Source organism: Octopus bimaculoides, chromosome 3 (assembly GCF_046866305.1).
Source record: "Octopus bimaculoides isolate indiv1 chromosome 3, ASM4686630v1, whole genome shotgun sequence".
Classification (NCBI taxonomy): Eukaryota; Metazoa; Mollusca; class Cephalopoda; order Octopoda; family Octopodidae; genus Octopus; species Octopus bimaculoides.
Genome location: NC_142930.1, coordinates 68,840,444 through 68,858,803, shown reverse-complemented (window position 1 = coordinate 68,858,803; position 18,360 = coordinate 68,840,444). Strand labels below are relative to the sequence as shown.

At 39.0% G+C, this 18,360-nt stretch overlaps 1 protein-coding gene and 1 long non-coding RNA gene across 3 annotated transcripts in view; one reads left to right on the top strand and one right to left on the bottom strand.

Moving 5' to 3' along the window:
- Nucleotides 1–1,972: 1,972 nt before the first annotated feature.
- On the bottom strand, nt 1,973–9,468 carry LOC149136568 (uncharacterized). Its single transcript, XR_016241071.1, has 2 exons — nt 9,099–9,468; nt 1,973–4,742 (listed from the first exon to the last, which is right to left on the bottom strand). It is a non-coding gene; the product is annotated as an uncharacterized LOC149136568 (long non-coding RNA).
- Nucleotides 9,469–10,650: 1,182 nt separating this feature from the next.
- Nucleotides 10,651–18,360, top strand: part of LOC106879530 (homocysteine-responsive endoplasmic reticulum-resident ubiquitin-like domain member 2 protein) — a 41,563-nt gene continuing 33,853 nt past the window's right edge. Inside the window, exons 1-2 of one of the 2 annotated variants that reach the window (XM_052966354.2) lie at nt 10,651–10,952; nt 11,376–11,610. In XM_052966354.2, coding sequence (XP_052822314.1) covers nt 11,467–11,610 — 144 coding nt within the window. In that variant the 5' untranslated portion in view covers nt 10,651–10,952; nt 11,376–11,466. Of the gene's footprint in view, nt 11,611–18,360 lie in introns of both variants that reach the window. The other variant, XM_089349178.1, reaches the window with a different exon arrangement.

Sequence of the window (18,360 nt, the reverse complement as noted above, 5' to 3'; positions counted from 1 at the left end):
GATTAGACTGTGGCCATGCTGAGGCATCATTTTGTAGGATTTTTAATTGAATGAACGATCCCAGTACTTTTTTATTTTTAAGCCTTGTACTTATTCCATTGTCTCTTTTGCCAAATGCTGAACCGCTAATTTATGGGGACGTAAACACACCAACACTGGTTGTCAAGCAGTGGTGGGAGACAAACAGACTCAAAGATACAAACATATAGATATATATATGACGGGCTTCTTTCAGTTTCCGTCTACCAAATCCATTCACAAGGCTTTAATTGGTCTGAGGCTATAGAAGACACTTGCCTATGGTGCCATGCAGTAGGACTGAACCTGGAACATGTGGTTGGGAAACAAACTTCTTACTACACAGCCATACCTGTGCCAGTATATTTATTTTTTTAGTCTTTGTCTACTAATTATAAATTAATGTGTGTGTGTGTGTGTGTGTGTGTGTGTGTGTGTGTGTCACTGTCCAAAATCTGTTATTAATTTCTAATATTCGGCGAGAACTGGTCTGGCCACAGAGTAATATTACCTTGCTTGGATACAGGCAAGGGATGGCAACAGGAAGCGTGTTCGGCCGTAGAACATTTGCCTCAGATAAAGTCCTTCTGATCCATGCAAGCATGGAAAAGTGGACGTTAACTGATGATGATGATGATATTAAGATACTCAAACAAATTTGAGTTAGAAATAGATGTGTATGCAGAATCATATCCATGTTTAATAGATACACTATTTACTCTTGCTATAAAATTAGGCCCATGGTTGAAACAACAAAGTTTTCGGTATCTTGTAAGAAGATCGAACCGGCTATTATCAGAGTAGTTATAATGCAACAAGACTCGGTTACCTCCCTTCTAACATACCGAAATACATTAGCATTTTCTTTAAATACCGGTATTTAAGCAAAACTGTGTGTGTACAGCTCATTTAAAAGGTTGACGGCCGGGTATTAATAACTAGAATACTAACACAACTTCAGTTATGAATAGTTATATATGTGGAATCATGCAGTGATGAAGAGAAAAGTAATATGTACTCTCAATAGAAGGCACTCGTGGAAGTGAAATACGTGTGCAGTTATCAACTCTCAGAATGTTGAGCCCCAGAGAAGAGTTGACGAAAGATAATGATGACTAGTGATGTAAACGTAAGATCCGCTCGATCACAAACAGAATGGAAAAAAAAAAGAATAAAACTCCTCCACCATAAACAAAAAAAGAAACTTAATTAAAATGCTAATACTGATTTGTCATCACATGTTAATCTTTTGAGAAAAGGTACACTAATGCAGTCGTTAAACAGTTTTGACGCGTGTTAAATGATGTAGATATTAAGTGCCTTATCAAGATACTAAAAATATATTCAGAAATAGAATTCGTTGTTACGATTCTTCCCTGGGTCCGAATCCTGCAACTGAAAAAACAAAAAGAAAAGACAAAAAAAAAACCCTCTTAAAGGGACATAATTATTATTTTCGCGAATAATGTAATTAAGACGAAGTTCTCTCCCATGGACCGCATACGATTTAAAACAACCATACGAACTTGTCATATACATAAATATGAATACGCGTTCCAGTGCGGTTAATTGTCGTAATAGAAATAGCAATCAAATATCCCTCAAATCATGTACATATCTGTTCATATTTTTTGAAGTTCATATGATTCTACATTTCTATACCACTTCGCAACATCTTCGACGAATATCTCCTTGAGTGTGGTATATGGTAGACGTAACTATACGGACGCTAGTCATCTATACATACATGAAATGTTAAATTGGCTTCCAGTTGCACGTACAACACTCATAGCTAAAAACCAGGAAATACAAGTGGCGGAAAACTTCAGGCTCACAGCATGCTTAAATGTTCTGAGTTGGCTGTTCATAGATTGCCTGAATGTATACCTCCAGTATCACTGCGAAACAATGTAGTGACAGATGAACAAGTAGGAGGACATAAATAGAAGTCCGGTGTCAGTACCAAATAACTCTTTATTAATAAAACTGCCCTTAAGGAAGCAAAACAACATCATCGAAGTATACTGCCTGTATGACTAAAATTTAAGAAGGCATTTGACTCTCCCCTTCACTAATTACGCCTTGACAAAGTTCTAGCTGCTATAGTCGATATGCCATTAAGGGACTGAACGACATGTCCACAGAGCTATAGAACCGAAACTACTTCTACTGTCACTAACAAAATTATAAAGAGGAATGTCTCTGGATGACAGCTTGTTTGTACTGTTTTACGCCCGAATAGTGAACCCTTTTTCAGTCTTGATAAGAAAATGCAGACACCTCATGATAGGGTCTGAGTGATGACGTCATGGAAAAAAAAAACACAAAAAACTAACCAATGGCGCTCAAAAGCTAAATATCAAATTCATTGGCCGATGTTGGCAAAAGTTACTGACTGATCAAAAGTCAAGCCTTTCACCATTTCGCCGGCTTGTTTGGACAGGACGACTCACTTGAGCATGGGGAGCCCTTAAAGGACTTCCTTGCCAGTGGGCCGCAACTCTTGGCACATGAGGCGGAATGCTGTGAAGGACCAATTACACCAGCGGAGGTAAAAGAGGTGTTGGCCGAGTGTGCCGGGGATAAGTTGTCAGGGCTGGATGGTCTGTCCTATGAATTTTATTGTAGTATGCTGGACTTGTTCGGGCACTTGCTGGCCTGTGTCTACACGGGGAGTGGTGACGCTGATCCAGAAGGACCCGAGCAAGGGGGATAATATAATCAAGCGCTCAGTTTGTCAAGGGTGTCCCCTGTCCCCGCTTCTGTACGTTTTTTTACTGAAGAAGTTGGAGAATTTGGGATGCACCCCCAATGAAATCGGATGCGGTGAGTCAGTCTCTGCTTATGCAGATAACATCACCATCAATGTGTCCAGTGAGGTTCAGCTACCTTGTGTAGAGGACGCTATCAAAGGATACAAGGTGGTGGTAGGAGCAAAAGTTAACAAGGACAAGTTCATCGGTTTGCGCCTCAGCACCTGGAGGAGCAAGCCAGTAGCGTCCAGTGTCGTGGGTCACTGGACAGATGGTTCTGTTAAGTTGCTTGGAGTTTGGTTTGGACTGGACTCCCAAATGGAGAAGAATTGGAGTGAGGTGGCAAACAGGGTGGAAGCTCTAGTTCGGACTTGGTCCGAGAGGGCTCTATCTCTGAAAGGAAAGGTGGCGGTGATACAGGTGTTTATCACATCTGTAATCACCTACCACCTAACCATTGTTCCTTGCCCCAACTCGTGGATAAACAAGTTGGCGTGTCTCCTTTTCTGCTTTTTGTGGAAAGGAGGAAAGTCACTTGTAAGGCGCTCCGTCTGCTGTCAGGAACTGCTAAATGGCGGGTTAGGGATGCCCTGGCTTATGATGTGCAGACATGCGTTGAGGATGAGACATCTCTGGAAGGTAATAAGGTGTGGAATTCGCTGGTGGAGGAATTCTTTCCACGACTAGCCTCCTTAGAGAGGTTTAAACCTGGTTTTATTAAAAGACGGAATCTGACAGAATGGTAAAAGGAGTGCCGACAGGCACTCATGCTGATTCACAAGACAGGAAAGGCTGGCAGTGGGAATACCACCTTGGTTTTGTATAGAGGGCTGGTAGAGGCTAAAAATGATGACATCCTAGGAGGGGCTCTGGGGTTCGAACCAACTTATCAACCTGTTCTAAAAGACTTTCAGGCCAGGGTATTTGGATAATTACCAAAATTCCCTGACCTGGCAGTGTTACAGGAATGCCTTACCTGTTTGCAATAAGTTATCCAGGTACGGAATGGCCAACGACATGTCCAAGATGTGAGCTGGACAATGAAACCGTCTAGCACACTTTTGTACACTGTCGGGAGCTTTCAGGCTTGATAATTTACGTTGAACATGTGTTGTCACACCTAGGTAGAGTACAGCTATCAGCTGGATCTATAATAAAGATTGTGCCATCCACCGGACTCTCGAAGGGAGGTGAAGCATGTTTTCTCCTTACAGTGGCAGTGTTGAAAGAGTGTGTTTGGAAGACAAGATGGGAACCTTCATCTCTGGCCCTGGATTGCTCACTTATTTCAGATATCTGAAGAGCAAGATAGGGCTGGAGAGGAGACGACTGTTGTGAGGTGTGTTCGAGAAAAGATGGAAGGATGTGGTAAGAAAGATGGATGCAAGAGACGCTGCTTAATCTCCATGGAGAAAGATAAAGGTATAGTCACTGGGCTTTCCACCCATCAGGGTGAATCCCCGCCCCAGCCATAAAAAGTTCAGAATATATTATATTATGTAATTATCAAAATTTTAAAGTTTCATCCAAACTCACTGTAACATTTATCTGTTTGTTCTGTCTTGTTTGTCCCTTCTGTGTCAGATATTATAATCTTAATAAAGAAATACATTGCCAACCGGTGGTTTTCACTCTTCTATGTTCAGCTGCTGTTGCTTAGTGAGTTTATTTGGTTAATGTTTTTTTGTTGTTGTTGGTTTTTCTGTTGAAATTGTTACGTTTGAACTCTTGTTTGAATTGAACTGTTGTCGTTTTGAAAAAAGTTTTCGTCCTACGGGGCAGAAAATTGTTTTTTTTTTTTTTTGTACAAATTATTGAACTGTTTTGTGCCTGTTGCAGGGTGAAAAATAAATTTTTGTCATTTTTTGACAAAAATATTTATGCTTCCTTTTGAACTTCCGAGGACCATTTGTAAAAATGGAATTAAATCTGTTGTCGAATGTTGACTTTCTGTTCTCAATGGAGGATTTCCTGGTAATGAAAGAAAGTAACCAAGTTGGTAATCAGGAAGGAAAGGAAAATCCAAATTTCTCTGCTGCTGTTGGTGGCAATTTCTGTGAATTGGAGGTGTCTAAGGAAGAATTATTTAAGATTCGAAACCTTGTAAAGAAAAGTGGCAACGAAACAAAACTTCTGCCACCACAGGATATGATACAAAACTTAACTGCCAGAATGGTAGTATACAAAATATGTCAGTGAAGAACGAGGTGGTAGAGAAGTGCCTTACCCCCATATGGGGAAAAATTACCTATGCCGGTCGAGGACCAAGAAGCGCCACTGTTGGGGTGCAATTCGAGAATGCTGAAACAGCAAAAGAAATATCGACGCAAACTTTTAAAAGTGATGAAATAATGTTGCTCCCGACTTACCTAGGCTGGAGAACTGCAAAAATAACTATAGAGGAAATAGCAGCTGGTTACGACATAACAAGGATGGCAGCGGCCATAATTTATGACTCAGAGGAGGAGATAACAATGCTCCAGATGAAAAAGAGAGAGGCTCTAAACTGGAAAGGCCAAACACTTGAGATGGTGGTTCAAGCCTTAAATGACGTGCTCGAATCAAGGCCAGTCTGCATTTTTATAGGGGAGGGACTGAGCGCTAGAGTGTCAGTTGAGGGACGTAGACCCAGATGCTTTAAATGTGGAAAAAAAGGGCACGTCCGCTCGGAGTGCGAAAAAATAAAAAAATAAAAAAACAACAGAAAAAGGCTGAAGTCCCTCCCCAAAAAGAAAGTAACAAGAAAGTGATGGAAAGCGTCACAAGAAAAGCGGAAGAAAGGAATAAACAAAATGTAGAAAACACACACCAGAAGGAAGCCGAAGAGGAAATGGAATTTACCACAGTGGTTTCACATAAAAGAAAAAAAGCCCATGCCCAAGACTCCTCTCTCCTTGCAAAGAAAACATCTACACAAAACGCAAACACACAGAAAAAACTCCCCAATCCACCCCAAGTTGAAACCCGCCACCAACCCACCCCTAAAAATACACTAGGAGAAAGGATTGTGAAATACAATGACAAAAATAGTGTTCTAGAGAGAATAATAACTTCGCATAAAAAAAAAAAAAACGTATATTTTTCAACCAATACAAAGTATGCCACCGAATATACAGTTGGCAAGGATAGAAGCAGAACTATTCGAACAATCTAAAGCAAGATACCTGCAGGACATACAAGATGTTAGCCAAGAGATGGCCAACAAAAGATTTGTGCTTAGAACAGTGGCTACACCAGAGACTACACCTCAGAAAGAAAAGGAAGGGGAGGTTGGCGAATTTGTGCAGTCCCTCCCCATATTTAAAATGTAAGTTTCTTATTTTTACCATGGAAGTTAAGTTAGGTTGTGTAAATGCTTGTGGCCTGGTGTTGAAATGGAAGCAAACTTGACTCCTGGACGACCTCAGGTCACTAGAAATTGATATATGTGTGGTGACTGAGTCCAAGCTGAACGGGCCACAGGTGTTTTCACCTCTGCTAAATGGCTATGAGAAATTTATTTCTTCTAGTCGACGGGGAGGCGGGGGCGTGGTTGTCTTGTTCAGAAAAAAACTTGGACGTACAGGTAAATACAGTCTTTCTGGACCCAGAAAATAGGCTGGTCGTCCTAGATGTGACACATGCAAGTAAGCAGTCCTTCAGTTTGGTAGCTGTTTATGCTCCTAGGGAGTGTAAACAAGCTGTATTTTTTCGAGACCTGGAGAGCTTTCTGGTGACGTCAAAAACTCTAGTTTTAGCAGGAGACTTTAACACTATTCTCGACGCACAGGTGAATAGTGTTGGCTCGACTGATAGAAGGGGAAGTCCTAGCCTAAAAAGGCTACTAGGGAGCTATAAACTAGTAGACCGATATAGACTGGATGAACCGCTCGTTCCACAGTGGACGTGGTCTAATAACAACAGTTCATACAGATCTTATTTAGATAGGATATTCGTGAGAGAGAGAGAGAGAGAGAGAGAGAGAGAGAGAGAGAGGAATACGTTTAATTGTCCATGCTTTTGTTGTGTACCTTACACGGATCACAAATTTGTGACGTGTGAGGTGCACCTAGTTAAGTGTCATAGACAGGGACCAGGGTACTGGAAGATGAACAAGTCTATTTTGACTTGTAAAGTCTTCCGTGCTCAGGTTAAGGAGTTAGTGCAGAAGGCATTATGCGGCGCCATCATTAATAATAGATGGTGGTGCGCCCTCAAGCAAGCCATTCGTTCTGAGTCTCTTAGATTTTGTAAACAGCTAAGTTTAGAGAAGACTAGAATCGAAGGAAATCTAATTAAGGAATTAGAGGAGGCTATGGAAGCTGGCTTTTCATCCAGAGTGATGGCAGCAAGAGCAGTGTTATTCCATCATCTCAAAGCCAAACACGAAGGGTGTAGAGTCAGGGCTAAGTTACGTGCAGTGGGTAGAGAAGGTATTAATGTTGCCAGATGGGCACATCATGTGGAAAGTCGGAGAGGCAGTGAAGCCTCTATAAAGTCTTTGATTGACAAGCAGGGGCATACGATTAAAGGACAGGAGGAGATGCAAGAGGCTTTTCACCAATATTTCGCCCGGTTGTTTGGGACAAGCGGGGTGCTGGACCATGGACTTCCTCCCCAGCGGGCTACGACTCTCAGCGTGGGAGGCGGAATGTTGTGAAGGGCCAATTACAGCTGCAGAGGTTGAGGGGGTGCTGGCTGAATGCACCGGGGACAAGTCGCCAGCGCTGGATGATCTGCCCTATAAATTTTATCGTAGTATGCTGGACTTGTTCGGACACTTACTGGCCTACGTCTAACCGAACGGGCAGCAGAATGGGAGGATTCCCAGCTCTGTAAGTCGGCGAGTGGTGACACTGATCAGAAAAGACCCGAGCAAGGGAGATCATATTAGTAACTTTAGGCCCATAACTCTACTCAATGTAGAGTTAAAGATTTTGGCCAAGGTGTTTGCAAAAAGTTTGACGCAGGTCAATCCAGGACAATCTTCATCTCTTATGCTACACTTTAGACAGGGTAGGTAAAGTATCCGGTAAAGGTGGGGCATTGGTCTATTAAGATCAAAGTAAAGCTTTCGATAGGGTAGACTACCAGTACCTGGCAGCAGTCCTTGGGGCGGCTGGGCTAGGCTTGGTCTTTCACAGTTGGATCAAGGCCATTTATGGTGGCATCAAATCCACAGTCCAAATAAACAGTTACCTGTCAGAGCCGTTTGAGATCAAGCGTTCGGTTCGTCAAGGGTGCCCCCTGTCTCTGCTTCTGTATGTACTGACTCTTGAGTCATTGCTGCAGCGGTTGGAGAGTTTAGGGGGCATCTCCAATGACATCGGATGTGGTAAGTCTGTATCTGCATATGTGGATGATGTCACCATCACTGTGTCGAATGTAGCTCAGCTACCTTGTGTAGAGGATGCAATCACAGGATACAAGGCGGTGGCAGGGGCAAAAGTTAACAAGGACAAGTCCATTGGTTTGCGGCTCGGCACTTGGAGCGGCAAGCCGATAATGTCCAATGTCCAAGCCGATAATGTCTAATGGGGCACTAGACGGATGGTCCTGTTCAGTTGCTTGGAGTTTGGTTTGGAACAGAGAATTGGAGCGAGGTCGCAGGCAGGATGGAGGCCCTAGTCTGGAAGGGCGCTGTCCCTGAAAGGGAGGGTGGAGGTGGTACAGGTGTTTATTGCGTCTGTTATCACCTACCGTCTGACCGTTGTCCCTTGCTCTGATTCGTGACTATGCAAGTTGGTGCGACTTCTCTTCGATTTGATAAAAAGACAGAATACGACTGAATGGCAAAAGGAGTGGTGACAGGCACTCACGCTAATCCACAGGGCAGACAAGGCTGACAGCGGAAATAGCACCTCTGTATTTTATAAAGGGATAGTAGAGTATAAGAGCGATGACGTCATATGCCGTGACGCAGTGGTTAAGAGCGTGGGCTACTAACCCCAAGATTCCAATTTCGGTTTCCAGGCAGTGACCTGAATAATAATAATAACAACAACAACAACAACAGCAGCAACAACAACAACAACAACAACAACATCATCATCATCGAAAAATACCTTAGGAATGAGAACCCAGGTTCGAAATTTCCCCAAGACACCTGATGAAGGCTGGAGCCTATATCAGCCGAAACGTGTTAACAACAAACAAGATGAGGGACAAATATCCGTCAAATGTAAATAATGTATCTGTTCATTTGTTCAGCCAAGTTTGACATAATATGTATGTGTGTGTGTGTGCGTGTTTGTATGTGTGTGTGTGTGTGAGTGTGTGCATGGGTGTATAAGATGTCAAACCAAGATTAAAAATGACTTTGAAAAACTGGTCTTTGTGTATACTCACAGAAGTATATGTCATATATGGAGTTGTTCATCTAGTATGTAAAAGATGAACGTTCTTGCATGGATTGCTGTGTTCATCAGGGTTGGTGCTTATCTCTGAATTCTGATGAGTTAATATGATCAGAGATATATCTTCATCTGGACAGGACACTACTTCATCATCATCATAATTCACTTTCCTTGCTTGTGTAGGCCAGAGGGAAATCGATGACAGATTTTCTACTGCTAAATGCCCTTCCTGTCACAAATCCTAACCTGTTTCTAAGTAAGGTAACATTTCCCTTTAGCTGGACATGTTTATTACAGAAGACTGGAAATGAATAACACTGACATTCAGCTACAATTGTCATGCAATATCTAGGCAAGGAAACACACACACAAGGAGAGAAAGATAGAAAGGGAGGAGGGGGAAGAACCAGAACTGAATACATAAAACAGAGTGTTGTATCTTATTTATAGTCAATAAACTATATCAATGATTCAAGCGCCGAGGATCTTGTGCCAAAGTACAATTTGATGAGTGTTTTTGGTCTGAAACTCAAGGCCTTTACGTCACTGATGTAGCTTCTCAACTATAAATTACATGCGTGTGTGTTTGTGTGTGTGTGCGTGTGTGTATACATACACATCGACTCTAACAAAATCATTTAACTTGTCCAAAGTATTTAACTTAATCACGCATATACATGACATGCTTAAAAATCATCCACAAAATTCAAAAGTACACTTCACATATACAGAGAGTTGCATCAGAACTACTCTATCTGCACTGTAGAACTGTGAACTGTTTCCAAATTGAAATTGATTGTTGTTCACAAACACACACTCTCTTTCTCTCTCTCTCTCTCTCTCTAACACACACACTCTACTGTTTATTCAGGAAAAAAAATCACTATTACTTATTTCTGCTAAGTTTACTATAAAAGTTTCATTTTTTGTTTGTTTTTTTTTCTCCTGCACTTAATTCAGTTCGCCCTAAAAAAATTTCCTTTCGTCAACTTTAATATTTAAGTCACTCTGATCCTTTCCTTTGGGAACCACATACCTATAAAATTCAACCTGCCCTTGTTTTGTTATTCACAAATTTGTGTTCAGAGTGGATTAAATACCTAAAATCTAATAAAATAATTTCCCTAAAGGGATGTTTACTTCAAGAGTTTAAACCAACTCTGAATCATATTTTAGAAAATCTAGATTTACAGAACATTTGTTTTTTTTTTTTTTTTTAAACTTATATCAACCAATCATTAAGTCGCGGATCATCATTGTATTTGTTTTGGAAAGAATTTAATCTAAGGTCGCATGACGCAACAGATATCTGTCGGGGCTCAACTACAAATTAAACAGACGTTCTACATTAATTTCTTTATTCTTCTTCCATAGTTAATAATCGAAGTCGTATATGATATGAGTATAACCTGATCACTGATACCCAGTATTATCGTTTTGTTTTCTTTTTTTTTTCCCCCATCGTTTGTAACGCTTTATTGAGTAAACAGTGAAATATTTTGTCCGTGTTGCACGAATTTGATACGTGTACTTCCTGTTCCGGCTCCTTCCGCTGGTGATGGAGTCAATGAGGTCATCGAAGTATAGAATTTGACATCACCATCAACATTTTATAAATCAAAGTGAGGCCTCAAATTGTGTCTGTCATCTCTTGAAATAGTCTTTTGACACGTTTATCTTTTACCAAACACCTTCATATCAAAGAAGAAAAAAATTACAAAGTCAGCAATGATGAGAAGTAATCTACCAAAACTGACGTTTCTCTGGGAAACTATGATGCATCTTGTATAATAATACTATAATGCAGCCTAGCAGACTTTCAACTTTCGTGCCAGAACTGCAACTTGTAAAAGAATTTGACTCTTTCTCTTTTTATTTCGATTCTTATATGACATTTTACATTAATTCCTTAAACAAAGAAAATACTATACATCTGTTTTGATGTTACGTCTTGTAGAACAGTAAACTGCAAAAAATAATCTTTATAAGCTAATACTAACATTTTCTCGCCAGATTGTTAATAATTTTAGAAACTTAGACACCCCATAAACACAAGTAGTCTAGGATAGTTTCAGTGGTCTACGTGTTTTGTCACCGTCCACTCAGATCCAGCTCCACCCTTCCTTCACTAAAAGCTCATTCCTAAATATATAGGTTAACACCGTTTACAACTTGTCCTGCTTTACTGCTATAGCTCTTATTACATCAGTCAAGTTTTTTGTTGTTTCTTCTCGACAACGATATTGTTTGTTTATCTATTTGCTCACAGAACTGTGGAACATATACTGCTATCTCCATTTGAGAAAGAGGGAATTTGTGTTACCAGCACTTCGAGCCATTTCATTTTGTCTCTTTTCACCATGGAGGACACGACCAATACCCCAATCACTCTAATTGTAAAAGCTCCCAACCAGCGAATCGCGGATGTTACAGTTGATTGTATGCTTGAATGGACTGTTAGAAAACTTAAAAGCCATCTTTCTGATGTTTACCCAAATCAACCCGTAAGTTTTATTGCTACACTTTTGTCTATTTGATATACTTGCTATGAATATTTTGTGTCTCAAAGGTTTAACTTACAAATATTCTATCTATCTATCTATCTATCTATCTATCACGTATGTATGTATGCATAGACACACACATATTTCTCCACCCTGAAGACGGAGGCCGGATCTACCTACACACACACACACGACACATATGTGTGTACGTACGGTATACGTATTCATTTCCTAAAACCAGCAGATGTATGTATTGGTAGTCTGAAGAAATAAACAACAATCTTCATATTCTATTCCTTCAACCAGTCAACGTGGAACGCTGTTTTATTATTCCATATTTTCAAAAATCTCTTTCTTAATCTGTCTCGAATCTAAACGACAGTCCGCAGACTTTCTAAAAAGAAAATGTCTGTTTATTTAGTATATGAAGTATATGTATATGGACGACCATGGCTATAAGATAACTTTAATATAGTGTTTTAGTTCGATTCGAAAATAAACAATCTGAAATATATCGACTTCCTCCCCAGGTTATATTGTCAGTCGTCCCCACTCCTGATAGATACATTATTTTAGCTTAAAAACTGAATATTAAGTTTATTTCCAACTTAGATTATATTTATTATATTAAGATATTTGCTGACTCCCCAAATAAACAACAATCCTGCTTGTCATATTTTTCTTATGTTTGGGACTTATTTTGACTTACCATTTCTAAATTCATAAGATTTCCAGTTATATGCCACCAAATTAAAAATTTCATTGCAAAAATAACCGTATTTACACGTTTTGTTTATGATTTCGGTATTTCTGTTGTTTATAAATGTCATTTCTCGTGATCTATTATTATTGGACCAGCAATACTTGAAAAGGCATAAACAGATTATTAGATTTATAAGAAAATATTCTTTTTATTTCCTAATTTGGTTTATTAACCTAACTTGCAATTATTTTGCAGATTAGTTTTGCTGTCTTGTCATATGTTAGAATATCAATAATCAACAGTGACGATAGTACATAGCCACGTATGAATTTCATATACGTTGTGAGAAATAATTTCATAAATGGGTCAGACAACATTTATTTACGTTATGATACTTCCGAGATAATGAATGTGATAGTATTTTTTGGGCTGGGTGCCGCCGTCACATATCGCCAACACATCACTCCGGGAGTGATGCAGAATTGCCAGAGTTTCAGTAGAAATCCATTGATCAAAGAAAAAGCAAACAAACAAAAAACTTTTAAAAACTTGTATGCAAAAATTGAGTTAATGTGTCATCTATTTGAGTAAGTTGAAAAAACAATTATTTGGATGTTGAAAATAGTCTGAAAACTCTGCCTAAGTTCTTTGTTGAGTTAAAAAAAATTTCTTTTCAAGTCTAGCACTCATAGATAATATCTGTGCGATACGGTATCAAATATATTACATGAAAATCTGCTACAGCTCTAAACATCACTTGCGAACCAATGATGGCTTACTTGCTTGTGACAACAGCCGAATATTCCTCAAATCACATTTGTTTATTTGTTTGCTTACAGAACTGTGGAGCAAATATTGCTATCTTCATTTTATACAAGAGGGAATTTCTGTTTCCAGCACTTCAAGCCATTTCATTTTGTCTCTTTTTCACCATGGGGGACACGACTAATACCCCAGTCACTCCAATTATAAAAGCTCCCAACCAGCGAAAGGACATAGTCAATATAGTTCTAGGCATATTAAAGGACATCGTAGTAGGGACACCTTTCATCGTAGGTCTGACCTGGGTGTTAACAAGTTGCGGAACTCTACCAAACCCTACCAGTCTAAGAGAGCCATATAAAAAAGAAAAGAAAAAAAGAAAGAAACGTGTCCATGATGTGACCATTAGAGTTCCTGACTGGTAGCAGTGTTGTTGCCGATTCTCAACTTGAACGTCTGTAGGATGTAGATTAAATATTAAAATTATCTTAAATGCCTGCACAGTGGCCATAGACACAGTCCATATTTTTCTAGACCAAGATCTAAAACAAAATATCAAATGAAATAATTAATCTCCCTTCTCGAAGTTTTTTTTATCGTAACATTTTGTATGTGTGTGTGTGTGTGTGTGTGTGTGTGTATCCCTCAGAGTATGTAAATATGGAACAATTTTAATGTAACTTTTTCCCAGAAAAAGGCCAATAGTATATATTTCACTAGTGTTTATTCTGATCTGAAATTCAATTATTTATAACTCACTGTGTGATTGTTCTCATTAATTTTTATACATATTTTTGTAGGTTTTACTTACACTTAAAACCAAATTGATTGAATTTGTAAACACCGTTTTCTTCTCTTAAAGTTGCCCAAACTTTTTAACTTCGACAGCTACACAATGAAACTAATAAATAAACTTGTTACAAACATTCTATATACACAGCAACTAAATAGTTCTTTATTATTTAGCGTTTTGCCTGAATAATAAACATTCAGTACATAGGTGAAACTTTTGAATAGTCTCTCCATACATTTCGTGGCTTCGTCGACATTGTGAAAAGCAGAGTATTTTATGAAGAGGACAGTTCCAATTGTTGATATGACCTTTCTGCAGCAATGTACACACATGTACTGTAACACTTTTCTAACTTTTTACTCTTTAGCAAAAACAAAAAAAGGCGAAATTCTGCTTATTCACTCTATTAAACTCCCCGTAACTTCTTTATTTTCCTGGAATTTTCAGAAAACTTTTGCGAATTTGTGTTCTACACACGGGAATTCATACGATTATGCATTAAAAAAAAAAAAAATTGGTGCGTGATTTTTAGCACATCTCATGACCACCTCATATCCTCCTTCTTTGTCACTGACGTATTGATGATGTTTTTCAATACCTTTCTACCCATAAACACATTTAATGGTCTATTGCTGGGATTTAAGCCCAAAATACGGACTGTCCTTATTTAAAAAAATTTTTTTTAATTTTTCGAATTTCCTTTTTTTTTAAATCACAGTTTAAAATACGGACAGTCCGAATTTTTGGCTTAAATCCCAGCAATAGACCATTAAATATGTTTATGGGGAGAAAGATTTTTGAAAAATCTTTTTTTTTTTAATTTCGAAAAATTAAAAATTCTTTTGTAGTTGTGTGTAAAATACAAATTTGCAAAAAGTTTCTGAAAATAAAAAAAGTTATGAGGGGTTAAAATAGCATGCTTAAAACAGAATTCTGCAAAAACGAAAAAAAAAAACCTTGACTCTGTTCTGCCAGACAATTTGCCAAACAAGCTTAGTTGGCTATATACCATTATAGGATTTCATGCATGTATCAGAGTTGATTAACTTCAAGCAACAAACTTTATCTCTTCAACTAGATAAAAACTCCCTCTATGGGGTGTTTATAGAATCTAATAACAAAGGATATAACCCCATTAAGATCAGATGACCAAAAAAATTTAGCAAAATATATTCTATGCAGATGTGAGTGTGTTATCTTTTAATAGCCAACTGGTGAAAGAACCGTATATATTGCAGTCTTATTAGACGTCCTCAGTGAAACGTTCATTTGATTCTGCAGATTTAGAAGCGGTTCACTTTTATAGGAAAACAAGTAATGTAGTGATACAGATTATGAAAATCAGCAATATTTTGTTGAAGGAAACTACCTCTGGGGAGCAATTTTCATATTAAATACATATAAGGCAGAGTCCTGCATGTAACATGGTAGGTTGAAAATCTTTGATTAACTGAGATCCACATGATTAGTTGACCTAACACTCCTGAGAGTGTTTAAAATCTGAAAACAAAAGAGATAAGATTAGCTAAGCTAACCAAAATGTTTGGTCACAGGCGTTGTTATGTGGTAAAAAGTTTGCTTCCTAACAAAAAAGTTCTGGGTTCAGTCTCACTGCATGGCACCTCAGGCAGGTGTGTTCTACTATAGCCTCATGCCAACCAAACCCTTGTGAGTGGTTTCGGTAGACAGAAACTGAAAGAAGCCCATCGTATATGTGTGTTTATATATATATATGTGTGTTTGTGCCCTTGTGTCTGTCTGTCCCCCACCACCTCTTGACAACCAGTGCTGGTATGTTTACTTCCCTGTAACTTAATGGTTCGGTAAAAAGAGACCGATAGAATAAGTACTACCTGAGATGGATTTGTTTGACTAAAACACTTCAAGGTGATGCCCTAGCATGGCTGCAGTCAAATGACTAAAACAAGTAAAAAATCATGTAGATAAGAGTGGATCTCATCTTTAAATCCAGCTAGTGAAACCACATATGTGTTATTGTCTTATTAAACCTCAGCAAAGAATTTTCTGCACAGCTAACAAGGATTAGAAGTGAAACAAAGGGAATGTGATGTTGATTATGTATTCATGCTTTCTCTTCCTCTTAGGCTGTTGGCAATGGTTTTCCTCAAAGGGATATGACATATGCATGCGTACATGTTTCTAAGTTTATTGTATAACCCATGATAGAGAATTACTTGAATGACTAAGTGTGTTCCACCTGTAACACTCGTAGGAAGCCTCTATATGGCACTCGACTTTTTAAAATAACAGAATCTCTCACATCACACCATGCCATCTTAAAAAGAATTTTTTTTGTTTTAAACCATCTATTACGTTTTAGAGTATCATTATTGTTACTATCACTACCACCACAACGATTTATACATTCATTGAACTAATGTAGATGCCTTTACACAGTTATGTGAACTGCTAGAAGTAGCATCTGAAGCTCTCAAAATCACACTCTATTATCTTATAAAATGAAGCAAACATTGAACTGTGTAATCCTTACTATAGAAAAAGGCAAACTGGTTACAGTCAGAATGTCTTTGATCATAGATCTGCTTATTTAAGCCTGACCTGAGTCTAAACTTCTACATTAAATGTTCATTTTTTCCCCATGATATAATTTGGTCAGGTTTGTAAAACATTTGACCATATCTGGCTTATGAATCTTCTGGCAAAACTCGCCATCTATAGGCTCCTTCCAACTCTCATCTCTTTGTGACTTTCTCGTTTGGATCATTGCACTGAGTTATGTATATATAAATGACAAAGAGCTGAGATATCTGGTGCCTTTCTGTACTCAAGAAGACCCATTCACCACAACGGAATTGATATCCTAAACCACCTTGGTTATTGCTTGTCTGTGAGGGGCTTTGCTCCATGCCTACCTGCATCCTCTCTGCCTTGGCAACCATTTCCCCTTGCCTTTCATCCCCTAACACACATCACCTCTCTATCACCAGAGAGCAGAATATCTGCATACTACATCCCCTTGCTTTCTCAGTTATCTCCTTCCCCACCCTGAACCACTTCCATTATCTTCCACCACCTACTGTCTCCACCAACCACCTCCTTTTTGTGCTTCCTCTCTCCTGTGTTGTTCTCCATAATTAACACCTCACTTATCTGCTATCACCCTTAATGCCCTCATATACCTATTGCAAACACCTGCCCCTGAGCCTCTCCTATATTTCATTCCATCATTTACCTCAGTTACCTCTACTCTGCCCATCCACCCTGTCCAAACCTCTGTATAACCACTTATTCTCACCACCCACAATGTCCCCCAAGCGCATATCCTGACACATCTTCGCCACCATCTCTCATTATTGCTCTCTTTATCTTACTAACCCACCTTCCTTTCTTTTTCAACTGGAGTATTCATGTATTTGCTCTACCATAGGATATCTACCTCTGTCCCTCTATACCTCTTATTTCTCATCGACTAGCACAAAGCCACCATCACCCTCACTACTACTCTCTCCTCCCATCTGAGGATCTTTTTGTCTTGCAGGTTACTCAGTGACCCTGTTGGTGCTGGTGCCACATAAAAATCACTGGTGCTGGCACCACGTAAAAAGCATCCAGTACACACTGTAAAGTGGTTGGTTTTAGGAAGGGTATCTAACTGCAAAAACCATACCAAAATATTCTAATGAGTGAGAGCAATGGAGTTTTTAATTCTATAAGACCCTAACTGCTTTTAAAAGAGGGTTGTATTGTGAGAAATGTGGAGTCTTCAGTGATGTAACATTTGAACATGTGTGTGTGTGTATATATATAGCAGTTGTATACTGTCAACTTAACGTGACAGTCCCAATAAGGGAATCATACTGCTGCTATTTAGCCCTAGGAAGCTGGACCGCTTTCTGTCAGCCTTGACACATTTCCTGGCTCCCCTTCCAAAATTCACTTGTCTGTGATGAAGAATACTCTTCCAGTACTGTTCTGACATCATCTACAGAATTCATATTTTTTCCAATCAAATGATTATTGAAGACTGGAATAAATGATAATTAGATGTGGCAATGTCTAGCGAATATGGTGGGTGAGGCATTGTTTCCCATTCAAACTACTCTAGCCTTTGAAATGTCATCCTCACTGTATGTGGCTGAGCATTATCCTAATGGTAGAACACCTTTCGTCTTGAAACCAAAGATAGTCGTTTTTCTTCTAGCGCTGACTTAAGCCACTCAAGCTGCTCACAGTAGATCTCCTTTGTTATTATTTGCTTTGGGTTTAAAAGTTCAAAGTGGACTAAGCCTTTCATATCCCATGTAACAAATAACAACACCTTATGTGGGTGAAGACCTTTTACCTGGAGTGCCGGTATTTCTCCTTTCCCGACCCACTGTCTTTGGTGCTTGACATTTTTATAGAGAACCCATTTCTCGTCACCAGTCACTGTTTGGTCCCAAAAAGGTTCATTGGTGAGATGCAACAGTAAAGAAGATCACACATTCACTCTCTGTGCATGATTAGACTT